The sequence below is a fragment of the Oryctolagus cuniculus genome, chromosome 9 (assembly GCF_964237555.1).
Source record: "Oryctolagus cuniculus chromosome 9, mOryCun1.1, whole genome shotgun sequence".
Classification (NCBI taxonomy): Eukaryota; Metazoa; Chordata; class Mammalia; order Lagomorpha; family Leporidae; genus Oryctolagus; species Oryctolagus cuniculus.
In genome coordinates this window covers 98672094-98698039 of record NC_091440.1, presented here as the reverse complement: position 1 = coordinate 98698039, position 25946 = coordinate 98672094, and the positions used below count along the sequence as shown (strand labels likewise).

Below are 25946 nucleotides of genomic sequence, written 5' to 3'. Positions count from 1 at the left end.
GATTCCTTTTAGCATCCTTTCAGAAATTAAAAGTCTACCTGCTTTGCAGATGATACTTGGGGTAAGACCTGTGGAGGCTGTGGCTGATTCCCAGGCTGTGCCGTAGTGGCCTCACTGGATCCAGATGTCTGTGGAACTGAATACTGTATAGTCTGCTGAGGAGCAGCTGTCTGCTGCATTCCCTGCTGCTAAGAATAAAACAAAATGATTCAGTTTCATTTCAAATCATTATTATCATGCTTTTAAGGCAGTATGCTTACCTAAGGCCTTCCGTGTCTGTAAATGATATTTTTGGTAATTAACATGTACAACAAATCCAAATTCATCAATCTTTACACATCTGTTTTTCCTCTGATGTTCTTTATTTCCAATGGTACCACCAAGAACAAATTAATTTTTCAAAATTCAAGTCACTATTGGTCCTTCATCTAGCATCATCCATCACTAAGCAGATCTTTTAAAGACATTTAAACACCATCCTTAAACAGCTCTTTTTCCCACTCCACCAAAGCTTTCCCACCCACCATTTCCTATTTCTTTGATCAGCTCTCACTTTGGGTCCCCTACTAGACTACTACACCTTCTTTCTTTAATCTCTTTCCTTATCCTATTTTTATTCACTGTATAATGTACTTGAAGAATAGTTCTAATTATAGCTACAAGATGATGAGAAAAGTATTCAATTTGGAATCAGGAGAGTTATAAATTTGACATTTAGTATTTACTAACCTTAATATTTTAGATTTCTCATTTTATTGCAAAAATGAAGTTTCTTTTTTTAAAAAAAACAAGGACACTATCATTCAATCCAAAGTGGTGCAAAGGGAGTAATATCTGGGAATTAATCATGCATTAGGTACTGTCATGTAATTCCATGCAGATAGTAAATTTTCTAATAAATCACACAAATATAACAGAACCATCAAAATTATTAGCCTAACAAATTTTTCTGCCTAACAAAATAAAAACTGAGCTTTATAACTCAAGACTCCAACACATATTAAAAAATTTTAATATAAAACAATAACTTTATAATCAACTATGACTAACACACCAGATGATAAAGTAATCAGATGAAAAGATTGCTAATCTCATTCTCCAGAGGCAACCATTCTTAGTATGTACCCCCTTATATATTTTTTCCTATGCATAAGAAATCATTTTACACATAGGTACATTTTCCTTGCTCTGTTAAAACAAACAAAACAAAAACATGCCCATCCCACAGTATTTTACAACATGCTATTTTCATTTCATTTATTAATGATCTTAACTTAATCTCCTAAGAGTGAACATTTTGGTTGTGATTTTTTTTTCCTACTTAAAATAATGCTGCAACCAGCACTAATAAATCCATTAAATTAACTGTTTACTGTTGGTATAAAGGTAAGCTACTTATTAGAAATGTAGTCACTTATAACAAGTGTCTTAAGATTTTACTAGGTGGGGCTGGCGCTGTGGCACAGCGGGTTAATGCCCTGGTCTGAAGCGCCAGCATCCCATATGGGTGCTGGTTCGAGACTCCGCTGTTCCACTTCCAATCCAGCTCTCTGCTATGGACTGGGATAGCAGTAGAAGATGGCCCAGGTCCTTGGGCCTCTGCACCAGCGTGGGAGACCTGGAAGAAGCTCCTGGCTCCTGGCTTCGGATAGGCGCAGCTCTGGCTGTTGCGGCCGATTGGGAAGTTAACCATCAGATGGAAGACCTCTCTCTCTCTCTGCCTCTCTTCTCTTTGTGTAATTCTGACTTTCAATTAAATAAAAATATTTTCCTAGGTGATGATCTACAAATACTATTTTTGACATTCTTATTTTTTTTTCCTAAATTCTCTAACTTTATCAAATAGAATCATCCAAGGAGTGCTGAAATAGCAAAAAGTCATGATGTTTTATTTGTACTTAATTATTTCTGATAATGTATTGTTAATTTAAAAAAAATTTTTTGAGACGCATACATGCAGATACACCCCCCCCCCCCCCATCTGCTGATCTGCTGGTCGTCTCCCAGATGCCTGCTCCTCAAAGGATGGGGGCTGAACCAGCTGAGTTATCACAGCTGTCACTCAGGGTTCACATTAGCAGGAAGATGGAATCTGGAGCTGAGCCAAAGATCAAACTCAGACATTTTGATGTGGGATACAGTGTTCTAACTGGTGTTTCAACTGCTAGGATGAACATCCTTCCCTCCAATAAAGTGTTTTTAACATTTATAAAAATCAGAAATGAATAAATGTTTAATTATATATAATTTATTCTCAGCAACTAAGATACATAATAGATAACCAATTTTAAGGCAACTCAACATAAAATGATTTCCTCATTTTCCTACTATGAAAGAAAATCTTTTTAAAGTCTAAATACACTTAAAGTTTAAGGAATGTGAAAGAAATAACAACCGTCTAACTGATTAGTTTACCTAAACTGGATTGCATATTACACAAACATATTAATTCAGCTCCCTCACCAAACTCTTCATATGTAATATCAACATCTTTTATTTTCATTGTAGCTACATTGTAAGTGCTACAGTAGTTTTCTGATGTAACACTTATGGTTGCCTTGATGTAAAATTTGCAATGACAAATACCTATTAGGATAATGTTAAGATAGTGGGATTTCTTTTTCTCATATCTTATAGACTGATATTTCTGTAACTTTTGTATTAACTTTTTATCTTACTAGTCTCACTTGATTTTCATTAACATTTTACTGGTTCTTGCTGTTAAAAATAGCAAAGGAAACCTGTTGATATGGAAGCACGACAAAGGTTTGAATACAAGGTGGCTCCCTTCTATTCCAGGCCTAAGTTTGAGGAAAAGTCCCTACTTTATATTTGAGCATATGGCAATCATACACTCCTCTACTCCTTTCCTACCCTATTAATTCAGAATTATGCTCACATCAAAATTTAGACTCTATCAACTCTTTCTGAACTTATGTCCTCACATAACTATGTTCTAGCTAAACTGAACTATTATTTGTGCTGTCCTTTATTTTTCTACCTTTGTGACTTCTATCTTGCATACACTGCTCACCCTTCCATCCTTCTGGCCTAGAATATTCTTTATTTCTACATCTGAGTCTAACTTATAATCAGAATTCAATTCAAATGCCATCTCTTTCAAGTAGCCTTCCAGTTCAGGAAAGATGTTAAGTTCTCTCCTTTTGGGTCATAGCTGTCTAGTTAGGCTACTTAGATCGAAACTCTGGCATTGTGGCATAACAGGTTAGGTCGCCTCCTGTGACACCACATCCCCAATATGGGTGCTGGTTCGTGTCCCAGCTGCTCTACTTCTGATCTAGCTCCCTGCTAGTGCATCTGAGATGGCCTAAGTGCTTGGCCCCAGCTGCCTACGTGGGAGACATGCAGGAAGCTCCTGATTCGTGGCTCCAAGCTTCAGCCTGGCCCAGCCACAGCTGTTGCGGACATCTGGAGGGTGAACCAGTAGTTGGAAGATGTCTCTTTCTCTGTCTCTCCCTTTCTCTCTGTAACTCTTTCAAAGAAATAAATAAATCTTTAAGAAAATTACTAATTGTATTACTGCACTAATCTCTTAAGTTCCCTGGACCTTCCTAAAAAAATAAAAACACAAACACACACAAACAAGTAAAAAAAATTTTTTTAGATGTTCCTTAGATTTTCATTCAATGCCTCTTAGCATAAAATCTGATTGCCTATCTTGCAGACTAGGAATAACTGAAAAGGACTTTGGGACAGACATTTGGCCTAGCAGTTAAAAGGCTGGTTGAGATGCTATTTTCCCATACTGAAGTGCCTAGGCTTGTTAACTGGCTCTGCCTCCTGAGACCAGGTTCCCAGTAAGATGATGGCTAAAGTGGTTAGGTCCCTACACCTACATGGGAGACCTTGATTGAGTTCCTGGTTCCCAGATTTTCCCTGGCCCAGTCCTGCCCATTACAGACATTTGGGGAGTCCATTATTAGATGATACAAGCAGATTGTCTTCTCTGCCTCTGGAATAAAACAAAAAATCACTTAGAGAGCTCCCATCTACTCATTCATGACCCAAATGTCTACAAGATGGGACTGGGCCAGGATGAATTTGGGAGCCAGGAACTCAGTCCAGGTTTACCATGTGGGGGCAGATACCCTATCACATAAACCTCCTGATATCTCCCAAGGTGCTCAAGTAGCAGGGAGCTGGAATGGGGGCTGTGGAGGAGGGACCTGAACTTAGGCACTCTGATACAGGATATAGGCATCCCCAGCAGTATCTTAACTGCTAGGCAAACTACTCCTTTTTTTTTTTTTTTTTTTTTTTTTTTTTTGACAGGCAGAGTGGATAATGAGAGAGAGAGACAGAGAGAAAGGTCTTCCTTTGCCGTTGGTTCACTCTTCAATGGCCGCCATGGCTGGCGCGCTGCAGCCGGCGCACCGCGCTGATCCGAAGGGAGGAGCAGGTGCTTCTCCTGGTCTCCCATGGGGTGCAGGGCCCAAGCACTTGGGCCATCCTCCACTGCACTCCCGGGCCACAGCAGAGAGCTGGCCTGGAAGAGGGGCAACCGGGAAAGAATCTGGAGCCCTGACCAGGACTAGAACCCGGTGTGCCGGCGCCGCTAGGTGGAGGATTAGCCTATTGAGCTGCGGCGCTGGCCAACTACCTCATTTTTTAAAAACAAATATTTCATTCATTTATTTGAGAGAGAGAGGGAGAGGGAGAGGGAGAGAAAGATATCTTCCATCTGCTGGTGCACTCACTCCTAAAATGCATGCAAAAACTGGAGCTGGGCCAACCAAAACCAGTAACCTAGAACTAATTCTGGTCTTCTATGTGGGTGATCAGGACCCAAGCACTTGAGACAACCTCTGTTGCTTCCCAGGGTGCACATTATCAGGAAGTTGAATGGGAAGAGGAAGAGCTGGTCTCAACATGGAATATGGATGTTCTAAGCAGGATCCTAACCACCACGCCAAACACCATATCCTCTACTCCTTTTTGTGTTGTTAAATTATGTACAGAATTATCTGTTTAAGAAGGCAGATAAATCATAACGCATCTGTAATAATGACTCTTTTAAATTTTTAACTTGTCTACCAAGTTGCTAAAAAATATATTAAGCAAAAGATTTTCTAAAATGTTATTAAACATGAAAAATATTGTGCCTCTTGGCTTTCCTTTCAAAAACTTAACAAGTCAATTACATTAGGAATCTAACAAGAGATGTGAAAGTGTTTTAACCACTGCTAATCCATATAATGCAGCAATGATTCTTCTTACCTGCTGAGGATGCTGGACAGGTTGAGAAGATGGAACTCCTGTTAAGCTACTTGTGGGTGGCTGGACCTGGCTCTGCCCCTGTACCTGAAGGAAAGAAACATGACAAATTAGAGAAGGCCCAATAAATGTATACAGTAGGTCAAGCTTTTATAGCAGTTAAACTCTTTAAGAGTTTGTTTGATCAAAATGAAATATTACCTTAAGTCTGTATGGAAAAAGCCCTTTGGGCACCTTTTCTAAGAAATGTTTGGTGAAGGATCATAATCACAGAATATCTGATCCCATTCCATACAAAAACTACTTATATAGTTAAAACAATCTACTATTGAAGCTCAGGCTGGCTAGAAAAATCAGTCATATTGTTACTGAAAATATAATAATCAGAAAAAAATGGTATGACTATCAATGTAAAAATTTTTATTTGAACAATGAAAGAAAAGCATTATTTGATAATGCTAATTTGTTTTATTTTGCTATTTCACATAGTGCCATAGTGACTTTTTATCAGAAATGTTAAAGATCTATTATCAACTGCTAAGTACCTATAATAATGGTTGCCACCAAGAATGATTTTGCTACCCTTTAAGGGGTCATTTGGCAAAATAGAGAGACATTTCTGGTTGTCATGCTGGGAGAGATGGCTGCTACTAGCTACTAGTATCAAGTAGGTAAAGACCAACGATGCTGTTAAATATTCTACAATCCAAACAACAGCACCCCCCAACAAGAGCTATCCAATCCAGAATGTCAATAATTTTGATTTTGAGAAACCAAGTGTTTCAATTATCAAGAAGTCTAATTCAAAATAAACGAGAAAGTGAGAAATGAATGCAGAACTATATATATAAATAAGTTAAGGAAATGAAATACTACCTTTGTTGTTCCTGTTCAACTTAAAGGGGGTTCTCTGAATCTTACATGGATATGTTATCACAATGAATTATAGCTTCACCACTAAAAGTATACACTCCTTTTGTAATAGATCTGTGTTTAAAGAATGCCTGATAAAACTTTAATATTTACAGTAGGGGTTGACAACTTGAAAACTGATATTTCTTGATCATTTAGAATCTTAGTACTATTTTAAGTAATTGTCACTTTATGATCATTGTTGGGGTTCTTGATGGAGGAAGAACACAGGAAGAAAGTAGGAAGAAAAACATATAGTACTTTATAAAAGGGTGGGTATTGGGTGTAGCAGTTAAGAGACTGCTTGGGATAACCACATTCCACATCATAATGCCCGGTTCAAGAATCAGCTCCTCTGCTTCAGATCTAGCTTCCTGCTAATGTGTGCCCTAGCAGGCAGCAAATGATGGCTCAAGTGCTTGGGTCTCTGCCACCTATATGGGAGGTCTGGATTGAGTTTCAGGCTACTGGCTCCAGCTTGGTCCAGTCCTGGATGTTGTAGGCATTTGAGGTGTGATCCAGTAGGTGGACAAGCTCAGTTTTTCCCTTTGAAATAAAGTGAAAATAAAAAAAAAATAAATAAAACAAAAAAAACTTAATTAAGGTGGAATATTTAATGATCCAAATGGTGTTTTTGAATATATAATTGTGTAGCTTCCTATGTAATTTTATAAGCTGTATATATTTGATGATATATATAAAAAGAATATATGGTCAATATTGACTCTACTTCTTGAATTCTATTGGGTCCCCTTGTCATTATTTGTATGTCAGTGTACATGGGAAAAAAAAAAAAAAAAGGTCTGAGATCTACCTTGGGAGACATACTACAAATTTTTAAAATAAAAAATAATAAAGATATTACCTACTTGATTCTAACATGGTTGGTAAAGACTAGAATCAGCCTTTAACTTAATGGATTTACTATTTTATTTGGACATATAATTTATAGTGACCTGTTAATTAATGTCATTTTATAAAGGCATCTTCATTTGTTAAGGTAAATTTCCTTTTCCTGTCTTTTTAGATACTTCCAAATAATGAAAACTTTGTGTATTAATTCTTAATACTTCCCCCATTCAATCACTCCCTATATCTCAGCCTTTGCATTTTACATATGTAGTATTTTCTAAAAAAGCTTATTTAGAAGGAGCAATACTTTCAGTATGCCTAAATAATCAATGCTGAGTCCAACCTTACATTATAGACATTTGCATTTCACTACTAGTTGAAAATACCATAAACAGGAATAAAAGTAATTGTTTTTGATGAATGATTAAAATTCTAGTTTTTATATTCTCTTTCCAAGGATTTGGAAATATAGGTAAATCAGGTAGCTTCTGTTTCATGTTTTGTTTTTAAATACAAGTAGTTTATAATCCCCAAAAGATGGCAAACTATTGGCAAAATTAAACAATGTAAATCCATAATTCAAGAAAATGAGGAACAGAAAATTTAAATGTCATGGTGCATAACAGGGAAGTTTGAAAGAGTTGTGGAAGTTTTCCTATAACCTGTGGATGGAGTGCTGATCCTCCTGAAGAAAATGAGGCAGATAAGACCTGCTGAGATGTGGTTCCTTGGGGGAAACAGAAGAAAAGTGGGGATTCTTGTAACACTGTCTGAGGCAGACGAACAAAGGGTAATGAGACGTCAGAGCCAAAAGGTGCAGCTGCTCCCCCTGTAGGAGGAGGTGACTGAAAATCACTGAGATCTGAGGAAGTGATTTGTGAGGAATCACTGGAATATTCTGGGCTTCCTATTGGCCAGTTCTGTCCGACAGGTTCTACCACAGAAACAGTCAATTCAGGGACACGGTAATTATGTTGTTCTTCAGTCACAGGCTGTAGGTGGCCAGGTAATCCAAATGATTGAGACGGCGATTCTTCCTGATTCAAATCCATTGCAACCTGTCGATTTCGGTAAACACGCTGAGGTAAACTTCCACCTCCTTCTCCTGAAGAGGAGCTTGGTGTTTGAACATGAAATTCAAATACACAGTTGCTTCTGCTCTCATTGCTATGAGTTAACACAGCAGGTGCAGAATGAGGAACAAAGACAGGGTGAAACTTTAAACTTGTAGCATCTGTACTGATAGGTGCAGAAATACTAGAGAGGGGAGGTCCTGGACTCACTCCAGAATCTAACCTTAAATTCTGAAGGTGTCCTAGCAGGAAAGCCTGTCCAGATGGAAATTCAAAGACAGAATTTGTGGTAGAACCCCCTTGTCCTGGCTTCTGTTCAGGCATCTGTTTCAAAGAACTTGACATTACTGGTGAGTTGTATGAAATGCCCTCATACTGTTCTGCCACCTGGGTCTGATAATGTACCCCAGCTAGATACATTGCTTCCTGAGGAATAAAATAGTGAGCTTCTTCTGGAAGTACTAGTCCAGGTCTATAGTCATTGTAAATTTGACTTGGTTCAAAAATAGGATGGACCTGCATCTCACATAGCTCTCCGGTTACTCTACTGGCTGTAGTGCCCAACATAACTACAGCCTCTGGTGTCCAGTTAATTGGGCTGCCACCAGGTGGAAGAAGATTTTGACCAACAGTCCTCAGCAGGGGTTGGAAGTGGCGAGTTTGGGCTTCCAGGAAGGAGGTGCTCTTACGTCGCTGAGAAATGGATATTTTCGGTGGACAGGTGGGAGGTGGTGAAAAAGAAACTGGACGTTCATGAATAGTTGGGAAAAATATCTGTGATTCTGGGTATGTTGGGGTCCCCCCACACGGATGCGCCACGGACTGAGGCTGTATCAACATGAATAAGACAAGTAATTCATACATTCACAAGTGAAATTACATCAGACATGCACAACTGGGTGGCTTGCATAACCTGATAAATGGTTATACCAAATTTATAATTAATAAGGAAGTAACAATGCTTTTGGAAATCATGTGCATAGTAAAAATCCATTAAATACATCCAGGGCCAATAAAATCAATCCATGGGACTCTCTGCATCAGGTAAGAGCTGCTTTTCCACAACTTTCCTTTTTTAAAAAAGAAATGGATGAACTGAGTTTTCTAAGTGATTATTATTCTACTTTCACCCACAATAAGTATGTGTAATTTTCAGATTTAACGCACAATATGTCAATGGAAAACAAGTTAAAGGCAGGCAATCAGCCCAATTATTTCTACAATGTAAGAAGTATGCTTCAATTTAACCTATTAAGACTTTCTATATTCTATTTTCTTATTATACTGCATTTGCGTTAGAGGCTTCAAAGTTATTTTTCAACAACTAATAGATTGTCTCTTAACTAGAAATCAGAAGAGATTTCTGATGGATATAGTCAAAGAAATACAACTTGACTTGTAACAGTAATGCCTTCCCTTTGCCTACCACAAACGAGATGCAGCAAATGGTTTTATTACATGAAATGTTACAGATGCCTGATCCTAGTTAAGGGTTGAATAACCATGAATTTCCAGATGATGGTAGAAAGGAAAATATAAATGACAGTTTTATTTAATGCATGTTTTGTTCATAGAAACAGTTCTAGATTTAAGGTCTAAATTTGGAATCCTGGCTTGTTCAATGCAAACAGTATATACTACAATAATTCAGTCATGGAATCCCTTTTAAAAAGAGGTCATTTTCATTCACTCGTAATAGCTAAAAGATTTCTATTTTGAGGCCGGCGCCGCGGCTCACTAGGCTAATCCTCCGCCTAGCGGCGCCGGCACACCGGGTTCTAGTCCCGGTTGGGGCGCCGGATTCTGTCCCGGTTGCCCCTCTTCCAGGCCAGCCCTCTGCTGTGGCCAGGGAGTGCAGTGGAGGATGGCCCAGGTGCTTGGGCCCTGCACCCCATGGGAGACCAGGAAAAGCACCTGGCTCCTGGCTCCTGCCATCGGATCAGCGCGGTGCGCCGGCCGCAGCGCGCTGGCCGCGGCGGCCATTGGAGGGTGAACCAACAGCAAAAGGAAGACCTTTCTCTCTGTCTCTCTCTCTCTCACTATCCACTCTGCCTGTCAAAAAAAATAAAAATAAAAAAAAAAAAAAAAAAAATAAGATTTCTATTTTGAATCAAAATGCTCATTTTACTACTGCTTGTTTAAGGTATGTTCCAAGTCCATTCAACATTGTACTGTTAATCATTCTTATATGTAAAAATCTTGAAGATTCTGGGTTGCTAGTTCAGAACTACATTTTATATCTGGAAAAGCAGCAATAAAGTTCCATGGTGCTTAAAAAATTTAAAAGGTAGATCTTTTATAGACATTGATAGAGCCAAAGAAAGTCATATATTGTATGTGTTTCTAATGTAATCATTAGTCAAGACCTCATTCTATTCAACCTAATAAAATACTTTCCATGAGGCCTTTTAGTTTGCTGATATATCACTTTACAAATTAAAACAGACTTTTACTTAAATTCCTTTTAACAAATAAAACCCACTTTTACTCCTCAATTATTCTTTACTTAACAGAGTAAAAAAAATGAACTCATCCAGCTTTACTGTAAGTGTTCCTTAAGACAAAAGTGAAAAGAAAACATGTTTTCATGATGCTTGATCTAATTTGCTTTTGACTAAGCCAGAGTTTCAAATTAAATAAAGCACATATTTTTACTAGAATATGAAAATGCAAAAATGTTATGTCAGTAGGGGGATGGGAGGATACAAAGGCTAAATTTTATTGGGCACGTACTGATATGTGCCAAAGATATTACGAGTATTCTCTCTCATTACCTCTGTTTCTGTTCCCCATTAAAGACTTCTTTTTTATAAAAAAGCTTTTGATTAATACAACCAGTACCTTATAGGCACAGTATGTAACCAGGTTTAGTCCTGTTCCTTACTCAATTTTTATTGACATTCTAGATGCCTGGATGTATTCATTGGTAATACGTTTTTGTTTGTTGGAAGTTTACATTTACATACAGCACTGACAAAGAGGGAAGGCAGGCTGGAGCGTCGGTGCTTGCGCTGAGAGGCAGAATGCATAGGCAGGACACTCTCCAATGCTTTAGAAAGCTTTTCGGCAAAAGTTTCCTCAGGGGCAGTCCGAAGGAGGGAAGGAGAAAGAGGTGCATACAGCACTGGTGGTGGGGTGGAAGGAGCACTGGGAGAGATGCGGGACTGACAGGGAACAGCAGAAAGATGGGGAACACAAACCGACATGCTACGGCCACGACGAGGCTAAACAGAAAAAAACACACATGAAAAACACAGTACTTTGAAAACAAAATAACCAAATGTATAGTGATAACGGCATAGTTAACATAAAGAAATGTTCCACCTTTCCTCTAATTCCTCAAAGTTAGTTTTTTTGAGGTGGCATGTAATTCCACAAAGCACACCTGGCAGAAAACAATTTTTCTCTCTATTCTGTAGGTCAAGTACAGGTTTTCTTATGAATAATTGCAATAATGATCAATTATCATCCTGAATATTTTGAAATAATATCAATTGTTATGGATGACTGACTAAAGGTAGCAGGCAGAGAAAATAATGAATATCAGAGCTTATAGTTTCTACAAACTTAGATAATATTTATAAGACTGAATTCTATTAGTTTAAATTATCTTATATGATGTAGAAGATATTAAAACCATACTATTTTGTAGGATCTCTGGAAACTTCAGAAAAGAAGGCATCAGAATAAATAGGTTGTTGGTTCACAATATTTTACCTATTAAATTTTCCAATCTTATCTGAGAATGTAAAAAGTCATTATCTACAGGAAAAAGTAGAGCTTCTGAAAGAAAGTCACAATTGGATGTAGGAGACATTCTGTACTTTTACTAAAGTACCCAATGGAAAAATATCTTCAATTTGAATCTATAAGTTAAAATATTTTCAAACATATCAGAGACTCAACTCAGATTTACAAAGTTTGGGGTACCTTAACAGAAAGGGTTTAATAAGCTACAAAGTAGTACGTCTAATATTGTAAGGTTGTCTTGAGCATGTTTGTTACTCTCTTTTAGCTTTGTGAATTATGTAGTTATTTTCTTTTCCCAAACTGGCTGTATGGAATGGTCTGAGTCAACCTTGTAGCCGACAAGTATGTAAGTATCATCTTATGATTATTTAGCTTCATTCCCTGTTCCATTTTTTTCTGCCCTTTATTTCTCTCATTTTAATTTTTTAAAATTCCACCTATAATTCATATCTTATTATAAGTCACAGTAAATTCTTTCTGGAATGAGAGAGGAATAGAATTATAAAACTTTGTGAAATCCTAAATATTTAATAATTCTTCAATCTGACATTAAAATGCAAGAATATTGACATTAAAAGGCAAAAATATTGACTATTAGCATTAAAAGGCAAGAAAACAGTCTGCTGTTAGAGCATCAATAAACATACTTATGTTAGTGGCTTGAATATTAATATCCTCACAAGTGACTGTTCTGTTTTCTAAAATATACACCTAATGTTCTTAACCCTATGATGAGTGAAGCCAAAAATTAAAAATAATTTTCTAGAGGGCCGGTTTGTATCCTGGCCACTTCTCTTCCATAGCTCTCTGCTATGGCATGAGGGGCAGCAGAAGATGGCCCAAGTGGGCCTCTGCACCGGCGTAGGAGACCTGGAGGAAGCTTCTTGCTTTGGTTGTTGCAGCCATTTGGCGAGTGAACCAGCAGATGGGAAACCATTCTTTTGTCTTTCTCTCTTTCTGTTACTCTACCTCTCAAATAAATAAAATCTTTTAAAAATGAAAAAAAGAAAAAATTTTCTAAAATCTAGCTAAAATGACCTAGAAAAAAAATCACGTACATAAAAAGTAGAAACTGATAAGAAATGTTGACAAGTAGTATTTGTCAGAAAACAGAAAATACATCTTCTATGCAGTCTTTAGAAAGTTCTTCTATACTACCTATTTTAAAAGTTAGAAAGTAGACTTAACAAATCAGTACATTATTATTATTTATATTATTAGTACATTCTTTGGGTGACTGTGCCATGAATTCATCTACAGAGCTCATCAAAAAGGACTAGTCAACGTACTCAGAAACAAACAAGAATCTTTTATTCTAGATGTAGAATAAAAGACCAGAGGAAGCAGAACTATGTTAACAGAATGATTTTCATTTAATGAAGAGTAAGAATTCCACAAGGTTCAGATTAAACACTTTTTGAGAAGGAGGAAAAAAAATCTGCCTGATTAATAATCTTAGGCAACAAGTACTATTCAGTGATTTTCTAATTTGCTTCTGAGGCAAATGATGTAGTTTCCTTTGAAGACGTCAGAGGGTCAGCAAAATAAATGGGGTATAAACTGATGACCTGCTCTATATGAGAAGCAAGACTGGATAATGTGTGTGTATGTGCGCAGAAGAATAAAATATTTTAGCAAATTATCTCTATAAGTTGATTCTGAAAGTAAATCAGTAATAAAACAGATACTAAATAAAGGGAAAAAGCAAATGAACATATGCTGGGGAAGGAACTTGTGTCCAACAAAGACTTTATAAACGCAGGAACACGCATAGCAACTGATGATTAACTAAATACAAGCATTAAATGGTCATACAAAGAAAGGATTCCTTCACTCTGGAGTACTCACATGCAGCATTCTATAATGGTTTGAAGTTCTTACCTGTGTTTTACACAATAAAAAATCTTACAGAAAATACTTAATAATTATTTCAATAAATAAGCCTTTGAAAAATTCTCCTTACCCCACCCCCAAATCTAGTTTATGCTGCTGCTTGAAAACAGTTTCAATTTGTGGTAAAAAGAGTATTTATTACCTTCAATTAACTGCATATTAGTCTAAATCTTACATCTAGTTGCTTCTCAGAGGCAGTTTATCTAATTTTCAAACACTAATGTATATATTCTGCTGTGCTTGAATTATTATTATACTCTATAATAAGCCTATTTTCTTTAGAAATACAGTCATCCCTCCAGAGCCTCAAGGGATTGGTTGCAGGACTTCTTCCTTGCCTCCACCCCCAGTAGACAATGAAATCTGAAGATGGTCAAGCCCCTTATATAAAAGGGCATGCTATTTGCATATAACCTAAGCACACCCTCCCATATGCTTTAAAATCATTTCTAGAAAACCAATAATGCCTAGTATGATATAAGTGCTATATAAACAGTTATTGTACTACATTTTAGGAAATATAAGAAAAAAAAGTCTGTACATGTTCAATACAGTACAGCTTTTTTAATCTTTTCAATCCACAGTTGGTTCAATCTGCAAATATAGAACCCATGGATATAGAAGGCTGATTGTACATCACTTATATTTTCTACTTCAGACTCCTGATATTACTTGAATAGCAACAGATTTGAATTTAGCAGATTATCTACTGGCTCACACTGTATTTCGTAGATTCTCTATGCATCTACTTACCATACTTGAGGGTGGATATACCCCATGGGGCTGAGATTGTGCTTGAACAACAGAAGCGGTATGCCCTGGGATTGTGCCAGTAGAATGTGTCTGTTCATGCTGAGAACCATATGAAACTGTCTGTTGGCTGCTTACTCGAGAATCTGTGAAGACAGAGGATCCCTGACCACTGTCAACTGTCCCATCAGCTGAAGGAGAAATGAATCATCAAAAAAACAGAAAGAGATAAATCATAAAAGGAAGTTCACATTTTAGGCTAATTACATTAGAATTAATTATTTGTTTCTTTGCATGGACCTAAACTAAATAAATGAACAGTAGTCCTATTAAGTAAATTTCTATATTTAAATAAGGGATTCCTATGGTAAAAACATGTTTTAGTATATTTTTAAAAAGTTACTCTGGTTATCACAGAATCTTATCACCTGAAGAGCATGGGAAATAAAATATAGCACTGCTGGGACTGGTGCTGTGGTGTAGTAGGTTAAGCCTCTATCTAGAGCGCTGGCATCCCATATGGGTGCTGGTTCATGTCCTGGATGCTCCTTTTCCAATCTAGCTCCCTGCTGATGGCCTGGGAAAGCAGTGAAAGATGGCCTAAGTGCTTGGACCCCTGCACCAACATGAGAGACCCAGAAGAAGCTCCTGGCTCCTGGCTTTGGACTGTCCAAACTCCAGACATTGCGGCCATTTGGGGAGTGAACCAGTAGATAGAAGACCTCTCTGTCTCTCCCTCTCTCTGCTAACTGCACTTCTTAAATAAATAAATAAGTCTTTAAAAAAATACAGCATTGCAAGTAAGCTTTAAATTTAATGCTGTTAAAGTCTTAAGTATGGAGACCTGCGAGCTCTCATCAGTTAGGTCAATCAATAACTAGTAGGGACGGCACTGTGGCGCAGCGGGTTAAAGCCCTGGCCTGAAGTGCTGGCATCCCATATGGGCGCTGGTTCTAATCCCGGCTGCTCATTTTCCCATCCAGCTCTCTGCTATGGCCTGGGATAGCAGTAGAAGATGGCTTAAGTCCTTAGGCACCTGCACCCAAGTGGGAGACAGGAAGACGCTCCTGGCTCCTGATCGGTGCAGCTCTGGCCGTTGCGGCCATCTGGGGAGTGAACCAGCAGATGGAAGATGTCTCTGTCTATCTCTCTGTAACTCTGTCATTCAAATAAATCTTAAAAAAAAAAAAATAACTAGTAGTATCATTCATTTTTAGTCTGTACACATTGAACTTTGCTTAAAGAGCTAAACCAGATTCATGAATCCAATTTTAAGTAGCTAAGTTTTTTCATTCTTCATTGATTACATTTTATTTTAAAGAATTGTAAAAAGTAGGGGCCGGCACTGTGGCACATTAGGTTAATCCTCCATCTGCAGTGCCGGCATCCCATGTGGGCGCTGATTCATGTCCTGGCTGCTCCTCTTCCCATCCAGCTCTCTGCTATGGCCTGGGAAGGCAGTAAAAGATGGCCCAAGTGCTTGGGCCCCTGCACCCACAAGGAAGACCAGGAAGAAGCACCTGGCTCCTGGCTTCGGATAGGCGCAGCTCAGGCCGTTGCGCCCATTTGGGGAGTGAACCAATGGAAGGAAGACCTTTCTCTCTGTCTCTCTCTCTCTCACTGTCTGTAACTCTATCTCTCAAATAAATAAATAAAATCTTAAAAAAAAAAAAAGAATTGTAAAAAGTAGAAATCTGCAAACTGGAATGTCCAAGATCTGGAACTTGTGAAATTATTTCATAATCTAAACATCTTTCTTTTTATTTTTTTTTATTTATTTATTTATTTTTTTTTGACAGGCAGAGTGGACAGTGAGAGAGAGAGAGAGACAGAGAGAAAGGTCTTCCTTTGCCGTTGGTTCACCCTCCAATGGCCGCCGCGGCCGGCGTACCGCGTTGATCCGATGGCAGGAGCCAGGAGCCAGGTGCTTTTCCTGGTCTCCCATGGGGTGCAGGGCCCAAGCACCTGGGCCATCCTCCACTGCACTCCCTGGCCACAGCAGAGAGCTGGCCTGGAAGAGGGGCAACCGGGACAGAATCCGGCGCCCCGACCGGGACTAGAACCCGGTGTGCCGGCGCCGCTAGGCGGAGGATTAGCCTATTGAGCCGCGGCGCCGGCCTAAACATCTTTCTTTAATGTCACATTCTATTCTGTTAGTCATAGAGATAAGAAAAAAAGCAAACTAGATGGCAACCACCTTAACAGTTCTTATTGTATGTTAGGTTCATAATTCAAACCCAAGGAAAAAACCAAAAACAAGATGAAGAAAAGTCAATCAGAAGCATCACTGGCATATTTGACTACTTACACAACACAGATATGCTAGGTTGCTGGTACTGTAGTTGTTGATGCTGGTCTGCCTCAGGTTCTTCAGGTTCTACTTGTGTAGAAACTGAAGCTGAAGTGGCAGAAGCAGTAGGTATGCCGGCGCTAGCAGAGGGGAGCTGCTTGACTCCTGCCTGAGAAGCACTTGATTGTTCTACTTGCTGTTTAAGACCGCTCTCTTCTTGCTTTCGTTTTTCTTGCTCTTCTCGTACCAATTGCCGCTGCTCTCGTTTTCTTTTAATTAATGACACTCTATCTTTGATAGCTTTAGCCATGGTCTTATGATCACTTTCACAGACATAGCCAGACTCTACCTACAGAATAAAAGAGTGTATTAGGATGCAAAAGGATATTAAAAAAAAAAAAACCCAAAAATGAAAAAAGAAGGCACTACAGCAAAACAGAGAAGAAGGAAGAATGGATCTCAGTATAGATCTTGACCAAATGGTTAACTTACTGGTCTCCAAATTACATTTCCCCACCACTTTTGTAGATGCCAGAAGTGTGCGGATACCTTCAATCTTTATAGCAAAAAATGAAACAATAGGGTACCTGAAACCATGAGTTTTAAAACAAGTAAGGTACTCTATTCTTCAATCTAGTATATTTCCTTCTTGCATGTAATCATTAACATTAACCTTTGTTACTTGTACTTTCTTTCACTATGCAACTGCTTATCCAAATGAAAAACCTGTATAAGTATATGAAAGTTGTAAAAAAAGTATTTTTTAATACCTATCACTGAATGGTTCTTATCAATCCCAACAGATATTCTATGAGTATCTTTGCAAAATAACTGGCTATTTTAAGCATGGTAGCAAGCTTAAACTTGGTGAAGGGCTTCCTTTAAAAAGTGATCTTTTAGGGGTCGGCACTGTGGTGTAGCAAGTAAAGCCACAGGCTGTGGTGCCAGCATCCCGCATGGGCGCTGGTTTGAGACCCGGCTGCTCCACTCCAATCCAGTTCTCTGCCATGGCCTGGGAAAGCAGTAGAAGATGGCCCAAGTCCTGAGCCCCTGCACCCATGTGGGACACCTGGAAGAAGCTCCTGGCTCCTGGCTTCAGGTCGGCTCAGCTTTGGCTGCTGTGGCCATTTGGGGAATGAACCAGCAGATGGAAGACCTGATTCTATCTCTGCATTTCTTTTTTTTTTTTTATTTATTTTTTTTTTGACAGGCAGAGTGGACAGTGAGAGAGAGAGACAGAGAGAAAGGTCTTCCTTTTGCCGTTGTTTCACCCTCCAATGGCCGCCGCGGCCGGCGCGCTGCGGCCGGCGCACCGCGCTGATCCGATGGCAGGAGCCAGGTGCTTTTCCTGGTCTCCCATGGGGTGCAGGGCCCAAGCACCTGGGCCATCCTCCACTGCACTCCCGGGCCACAGCAGAGAGCTGGCCTGGAAGAGGGGCAACCGGGACAGAATCCGGCGCCCCAACCGGGACTAGAACCCGGTGTGCCGGCGCCGCAAGGCGGAGGATTAGCCTAGTGAGCCGCGGCGCCGGCTTATCTCTGCATTTCAAACAAATACAGCTTCAAGAAATAAAACAAAAATGTGATCTTTTAAACTTACTTAAATACTGATACACCAAAAGAAGCCCACTAATAATTGATCCTGAAAACTCCCTTCAAAGTAAAAACAATATATGATCCTATGGCTATTTATATAAGGTTTATCCAATGACTGATCAAAGGCAAACCAATATTTAAAAACATAACATCATTCAAACTGGAGAGTTTTTATACAAATTAGTAGTCAATCTTATAGACTTTCAAAATGACTCCAGAATGCATTTTAACTTTTCCTCTCTTTCATCTACCCCTATATATACATTCATACATTCATATGTATATATTATCTCAAAAATAACTTTAGTAAAGAAGCTCCTGGCTCTTTATAAAACTATATATTTATATATTATATTATATGTATTATAACTAATTATAAAATCTAATACCCATTATCAAACAATAGAAAAAAGTACAAAGAAGGGTGGTAAAGCAAAGTCTCACATTCAAAGATTGTATTTGGGGCCAATGTAATTATATGCCAATGATGTCACACACCACTGTATAATTTACTTTTTTCTCATTAATATCAGTGCATATATATGTACATTAGTTTTAAAATGGCTGATTAATGTCAATTTACCATTTCTTGAGCAACATCTTCTGGCACATCTCTCTCCAAGTCAAAGGAAAACTCAATAGCTTCATTGTCTTTGTATTTGCCCTTTAGTTTCTTAATATCTTCAATACGTAGCCATAACTTAATAGCTATCTTTTCTCCATCATCTTCTTCTGCTAATTCTACTCGTACTCCTGTTTCCTCCTGGAAGAAGGCATGGTTCAAGAGGTCTTTGATGGAATATCTTTCAAAAAAGGGGAGAAAGAAAAAAAAACAAAAACAAAACTCCATTAGTTTGAAAAGATAATCTTCAAATGTGGCCGATTAATTTTATTCATAAGAAAAAAAGGTTGTGAAAAGAAAGAAAATAATTTCAAAATCACTCCTATACTATACTATTTGGATAGTTACTACATAATTTTATAATCAAGTTATAAAGTTATAGAACATCCAAAAATCTCATATTTGTGAATAAGAGTTCACTGAAATAACACTTAAATCCAATGATTTAATCTCATTAATAGTGTACTAGTAGGGGCCAGCACTGTGGTATAGCAGATAAAGCTGCCACCTACAGTGCTGACATCCCATATGGATGATGGTTTGAGTCCCGGCTACTCCACTTCCAATCCAGCTCCCTGTTAATATGCCTGGGACAGCATCAGAAGGTGGCCCAAGTGCTTGGGCCCCTGTACCCATGTGGGAGATCTGGAAGAAGCTCCTGCCTTCAGACATGCCAAGCTCTGGCCATTGCGGTCATTTGGGGAGTAAACCAATGGATGGAAGATCTCTCTCTCTTCCTCTTCCTCTCTGTTTCAAATAAATAAATAAATCTTAAAAGAATAGTGTAACAGTAATGGCAAGCATGCATAGAATAACAAAGATATCACATAATCATTTATGTAGCATTTCATAAGTAATAAAAACCCTTCCTGTGTATAATCTAGTCTGATCACTGATCAACACCAAACAAAATATCAACTCCTAATGATTAGGAATGGATGTTGAGAATCCTGTTCATTGTAAATGAATCAAAAGGATTTCTAGGCCGGCGCCGTGGCTCAATAGGCTAATCCTCCGCCTGTGGTGCCAGCACACCGGGTTCTAGTCCCGGTCGGGGCGCCGGATTCTGTCCTGGTCACTCCTCTTTCTGTCCAGCTCTCTGCTGTGGCCCGGGAGTGCAGTGGAGGATGGCCCAGGTCTTTGGGCCCTGCACCCGCATGGGAGACCAGGAGAAGCACCTGGCTCCTGGCTTCAGATCAGCGCGGTGCGCTGGCCGCAGTGGCCATTGGAGGGTGGACCAACGGAAAAAGGAAGACCTTTCTCTCTGTCTCTACCTCTCTCACCGTCCACTCTGCCTGTCAAAAAAAAAAAAAAAAAAAAAAAAAAAAAAAAAAAAAAAAAAAAGATTTCTAGTTTGGTGCCTTCTACCGTAATAACCTTTATTTACTGCAGTAAAATCTTTCAGTTCCTCTTTTCAAGAATTTGTGTACTAGGCAAGAAGTACAATTACAGAACAATCTTCTTTTTAAAAAAAAATGGTTTCAAAATACCAGTAATTTAATTAACCGTGCCATCGAGAAAAGAGAGAATACCATGTTCTGAGACTCAAAACATTCCTTCGACTGTAACAAAAGTTCTGAAAGAGATTTAAGGATTCAGTGACCACAAAAATAGAAACTCAAACAAATTTCTATTAAAAAGCCTTAAAGATTATCATGCTAAGCTCTTCCAAATAACAAAGTTATAAAAATATGAGAATGGAAAAGTAAAAGATATAGAATTAATGACTGATACACCTGATTGTTCTCAATCTTCAGGAGGTAGAATATGCTCAATTTACACTTTATATTTTTATTAGCTAGCCTATTTTTTTCTCGTCGGAATACATAAGGAGAAGATGAAGGTAGATTGTCTTTCAAAAACAGACCCTGGTCCCCTCCCATGCCTAAATAGGTGATGAATCAGCTATAGGGCAAATCAAATTCTTGTCACACCTCTGAAAAAAGTCCTCAGTTAGTAAACATGGCTAAGCTAGGATCCAAATGGCTGCAAAGCTGGAGGCTGCACCAGTCCGAAGCCAGGAGCCAGGAGCTTCTTCCGGGTCTTCCACATAGGTGTGGGGCCCAAGGACTTGGGCTTTCTCCTATTGCTTTCCCAGGCCACAGCAGAGAGCTGGATCAGAAGTGGAGCAGCCGGGACTAGAACTAGAGCCCATATGGGACGCTGGCGCTTCAGGCCAGGGCTTTAACCCGCTGCACCACAGCACTAGCCCCAATTTAAATTTAAATTTAAATTTTATTTAAATATGTCATTAGATCTGATCCTTTGTTGTTTACCCAAAGGTAAAGATGTCCAAAAGGCAGAAAAAAATCTTAACTTTTTAAAGTCAACTGTAGTTATGTAGGAACTGGCACACATATGAGATACCAGCACTGCAGGGGCCAGCTTTACCCGCTATGCCACAGCACTGGTCCCTTAGAGACTACTCATATTTACAATCATGATGCAATAACTCATACTGAATGCAACAGCTATGTTTAAAGTGGTTCTGCTTTAAACTCCACCAAACAACACTTTTTAAAAATTAATTTTTTAAGGGGCTGGCACTGTGGCGCATCAGGTTAATGCTCTGGCCTGAAGGGCCAACATCCCATATGGGCACTGGTTCGAGATTCGGCTGCTCCACTTCCAATCCAGCTCTCTGTTATGGCCTGGGAAAGCAGCAGAAGATGGCCCAAATCCTTGGGCCCCTGCACCCACGTGGGAGACCCGGAAGAAGCTCCTGGCTTCGGATCGGCGCAGCTCTGGCCATTGAGGCCAATTGGGGAGTGAACCATCGGATGGAAGACCTCTCCCTCTCTCTGTGTAACTCTGACTTGCAAATAAATAATAAATCTTTAAAAACATTTAATTTTTAAAAATATTTGAGAAGCAGAGAGAAGGATAGGGAGAGAAAGTACTCCCATCTGCTGCTTTACTCCCCAAATGCCTGCAGTGGCCCAGGAGTCAAAGCCATGAACACAATCCAGGTCTGTCACATGAATGGCAGGAATCCAATTACTTGAGCCATCAATGATGTCTCCCACCATTTGTATTAGCAGCACGCTGCAATCAGGAGCCAGAGCCAGGGGTTGAACCGGAGTATTCTGATGAGGGAGTAGGCATAACTTACACCTTAACCTTTAGGCCAAGTGCTTACCTCCCAACAACATTTTTACTATGTTCCATTGTACTGAATCTGAATAACCCCATTTAAAAAAAATGTTACATGGCATAAATGGATAACCTAATCCCAAGTATTAAATGTTAGTTACGAAACAGGCAACTTACCTTTCATCTTTGTTTTGCCTTATGCATCCTTCAATAATTTCCTTTACTTCAGGAATTGCTACTTTGTCAAAACTGGCTGGCTTTACCCCCTGAAAACCATAAAAATAGCCACAGAAACACATTAATAACAGCAGTGCCTTTGAGTTTTGTTTTTAACTTTCCAATTAAGGTTCTACTATGTTACCTTCTTATCATCCTAGCTTTTTTCCGACTTGCCTGCAGGAGCTTAGTCAGCCAAGGTCAGGAAGGATGGTGGTCAATTTAGCTTCTCAAAAGCAAACAGGGGGAAAGGGGTGCACAGCGCTGTGGCATAGCAGGTAAAGCCGCCACCTTCAGTGTCGGCATACCATATGGGTGCCAGTTCAAGTCTCAGCTGCTCCACTTCCAATCCAGCTCTCTGCTACGGCCTGGGAAGGCAGTAGAAGATGGCCCAAGTCCCTGGGCCCCTGCACCTGCATAGGAGACCCAGAGGAAGCTCCTAACTCCTGGCTCCTGGCTTCAGATCGGCACAGCTTAGCTCCGGCCTTGTGGCCAATTGGGGAGCGGACCAGTAGATGGAAGACCTCTGATTCTCTCTCTCTCTCTGTAACTCTGCCTTTCAAATACATTTTTTTTAAAAAAATTCTTCAAAAAAAGTTAAGTCTATTTTGGGGTGCAAAAATTTGAAATTCATGCATTTTATACTAGAATTCAGAGCTCTACCAAGTTTTACACATCCCACTGGAACCTATAGGGGAACTGGCATACACAAAATCATTATCTCCAAAGTCTTTAAATACCAGAGTCGTATCCAACATGGAATAATTCTCAAAATTACTCATTATATCATTGCAAAGTCACGACCTGGAGAATTCTATCTTGAGGGCTAACTTCACAGCAAGAAACTATAGGGCTGATCCTAAAATTAAAACCATGTATTTTAAAACTTTGTATCTAAAAATGACTACAAAGATCACTATTGAGATTTTCTTCAATTCTCTTATCTTTTTGAATCCCAACTTACCCTTGTTTTCATATGAGAGGGTAACTTCAAAAAGTTATGGAAATTAAAATTAAAAGATAAGCTTATTTTGCTGCAAAAATATTTTGAAATCCATGCAGTTAATGCAATAACACACATTTTTTCATGGACTTTTGGAAGACCCCTGATATCCATGGATTTCAAAATTGTTTGCACCAAAACAGGAATTACCTTTTTAAACATTTCCTTTCTTTCTTCCTTTTAAAGCTGGAATCAGATATGGGAGCCAGTAATTGGGCCCAGGTACTCTGATGTGGGATGTTGATGTCCTAAGTGGTGGCTTACAGACCACACACACCCCCTTGAATTATCTTCAATTTTATTTTTCTAAAAACTTTTTGTGGTATTTTTGTGAGTTTAATAACAAGGAAACAATATTCCTGAAGTAAAAGATTGCTTTAATAAGAGATATGTGATATTTCAAACTTAATAATATAAATAGATGCTGTATACTAAAAAGTTCTCTGGCAGTACAAAAATGGAATTATTTTTATATTTGTTTTCAGTTTTCTATGATAAGCATGTAAATCTGCATAATTTTAGTTTTTTTTTTTTTAATTATTTATTTATCTGAAAGGGAGCGAGAGAGAAGAAACGGATCTTCCTTCTTCTGGTTCACTTCCCAGATGGCCGCAATGGCCAGAGCTGGGCTGATCTGAAGCTAGGAGTCAGAAGTTTTTTCTGTGTCTCCCACATAGGTGCAGGGGCCCAGACACTTGGGCCATCTTCTGCTGCTTTTCCAGGCACATCAGCAGGGAGCTGGGTTGAAAGTTGAGTAGCTGGGACTCTAACCACAGCCCATTTGGGATGTTGGCACTGCAGGTAGCAGCTTAACTCACTACACCAGAGCACCGGGCCCTGTCGCATGATTTCTTGAAAGGTCTTTTTTTTTTTTTTTTTTTTTTGACAGGCAGAGTGGACAGTGAGAGAGAGAGACAGAGAGAGAAAGGTCTTCCCTTGCCGTTGGTTCACCCTCCAATGGCCGCCGCTGCAGCCGGCGCACCGCGCTGATCCGATGGCAGGAGCCAGGATCCAGGTGCTTTTCCTGGTCTCCCATGGGGTGCAGGGCCCAAGCACCTGGGCCATCCTCCACTGCACTCCCTGGCCATAGCAGAGAGCTGGCCTGGAAGAGGGGCAACTGGGACAGAATCCGGCGCCCTGACCGGGACTAGAACCTGGTGTGCCGGCGCCGCAAGGTGGAGGATTAACCTATTGAGCCACGGCGCCGGCCGAAAGGTCATTTATAAAAATAATGGGAGAACCATCTAAAATGCAGCATGAGGGGACTTCAAAAATTTTGTGGAAAATGGAAATAAGTTTGCTTTGATGCAAAAAAGTTGAAATCCATGTATAACTGTTACAGTATGTATTTTTCATGGACTTTTTTTTTTTCAGGATTTATTTATTATTTGAAAGGCAGAGAGAGAAGGGGGGGGGGGAGGGAGGGAGAGATCTTCCACTCCCCAAATGGCTGCAATGGCCAGGGTTGTGCCAGGCCAAAACCAGGGGCTTCTTCCAGGTCTCCCATGTAGGTGAAGGTACCCAAGGAATTGGGCCATCTGCCACTGCTTTCCCAGGCACATCAGCAGGGATCTGGATCAGAAGTGGAGCAGCTGGGACTTGAACCAGTGCTCATATGGGATTGTCAGCACTGTAGGTGGAGACAATCTATAACACCACAGTGCCATCCCCTCTCCATGGACTTTCTGAATGCCTCTTGTATATATTAAGTTTATAGAACATTTATTACTAACAAAAATTATCTGAAAGATTGTTCTTTGGTCAAATTAGACTGTCATACATAGTTGGACTTATGATAGTTTGAATATTATAGAGAAGTGACTAAAGTGAACACAGAATCTAATGAAGAAAAATTATCCTTCTCATAAGCTCATACATTTTGGGGGAAATGTGTTTGGCCTACTGGCAGTAAAAATCCATATATTAAATTAATAAAATATATAATTTAATTCATTCATTCATTTTTGACAGGCAGAGTTAGACAATGAGAGAGAGAGAGACAGAGAGAAAGGTCTTCCTTTTGCCGTTGGTTCACCCCTCAACTGGCCTGCTGGTGTGTTGCGGCCGGCGCGTTATACCGATCCAAAGCCAGGAACCAGGTGCTTCCTCCTGGTCTCCCATGCGGGTGCAGGGCCCAAGCACCTGGGCCATCCTCCACTGCACTCCCGGGCCACAGCAGAGAGCTGGACAGGAAGAGGAGTGACCAGGACACAATCCAGCGCCCCAACCGGGACTAGAACCTGCGGTGCCAGTGCCGCAGGCAGAGGATTAGCCTATTGAGCTGCGGCGCCGGCCAATAAAATATATAATGATAGATCTGTTTTTTTTTTTTTTTTTTTTTTTTTTTTTTGACAGGCAGAGTGGACAGTGAGAGAGAGAGAGAGACAGAGAGAAAGGTCTTCCTTTTGCCGTTGGTTCCCCCTCCAATGGCCGCCGTGGTCGGCACGCTGCAGCTGGCGCACCGCGCTGGATAGATCTGTTTTGATCTAGCATTGGCATGTTCAAAAGAGGAAAGAGGACTTAACAATTAAGATTTGAATTTGGTGCAAATTGAACAAGTGAAAACAGTTCTGAGCTTCAGATTCTCTGTCCAATAAGTAGAAATTTGAATCAGATGTCTAGATTGAAAGTTCTTTTTCATAAGATTTATTTATTTGAAAG

At 39.5% G+C, this 25946-nt stretch overlaps 1 protein-coding gene across 29 annotated transcripts in view; it reads right to left on the bottom strand.

Annotated features, from left to right (window-relative positions):
- Nucleotides 1-25946, bottom strand: part of WNK1 (WNK lysine deficient protein kinase 1) — a 173431-nt gene that overhangs the window by 33699 nt on the left and 113786 nt on the right. For 19 of the 29 annotated variants that reach the window (XM_070049228.1, XM_008259830.4, XM_070049230.1 and 16 more), the window contains 6 exons: nucleotides 22244-22332; nucleotides 18935-19154; nucleotides 16774-17104; nucleotides 14469-14656; nucleotides 5239-5322; nucleotides 39-188 (listed from right to left, as the gene is read on the bottom strand). In XM_070049228.1, coding sequence (XP_069905329.1) covers nucleotides 39-188; nucleotides 5239-5322; nucleotides 14469-14656; nucleotides 16774-17104; nucleotides 18935-19154; nucleotides 22244-22332 — 1062 coding nt within the window. Of the gene's footprint in view, nucleotides 1-38; nucleotides 189-5238; nucleotides 5323-7661; nucleotides 8901-14468; nucleotides 14657-16773; nucleotides 17105-18934; nucleotides 19155-22243; nucleotides 22333-25946 lie in introns of all 29 variants that reach the window. The other 10 variants (XM_070049229.1, XM_070049235.1, XM_008259835.4 and 7 more) reach the window with 2 other exon arrangements.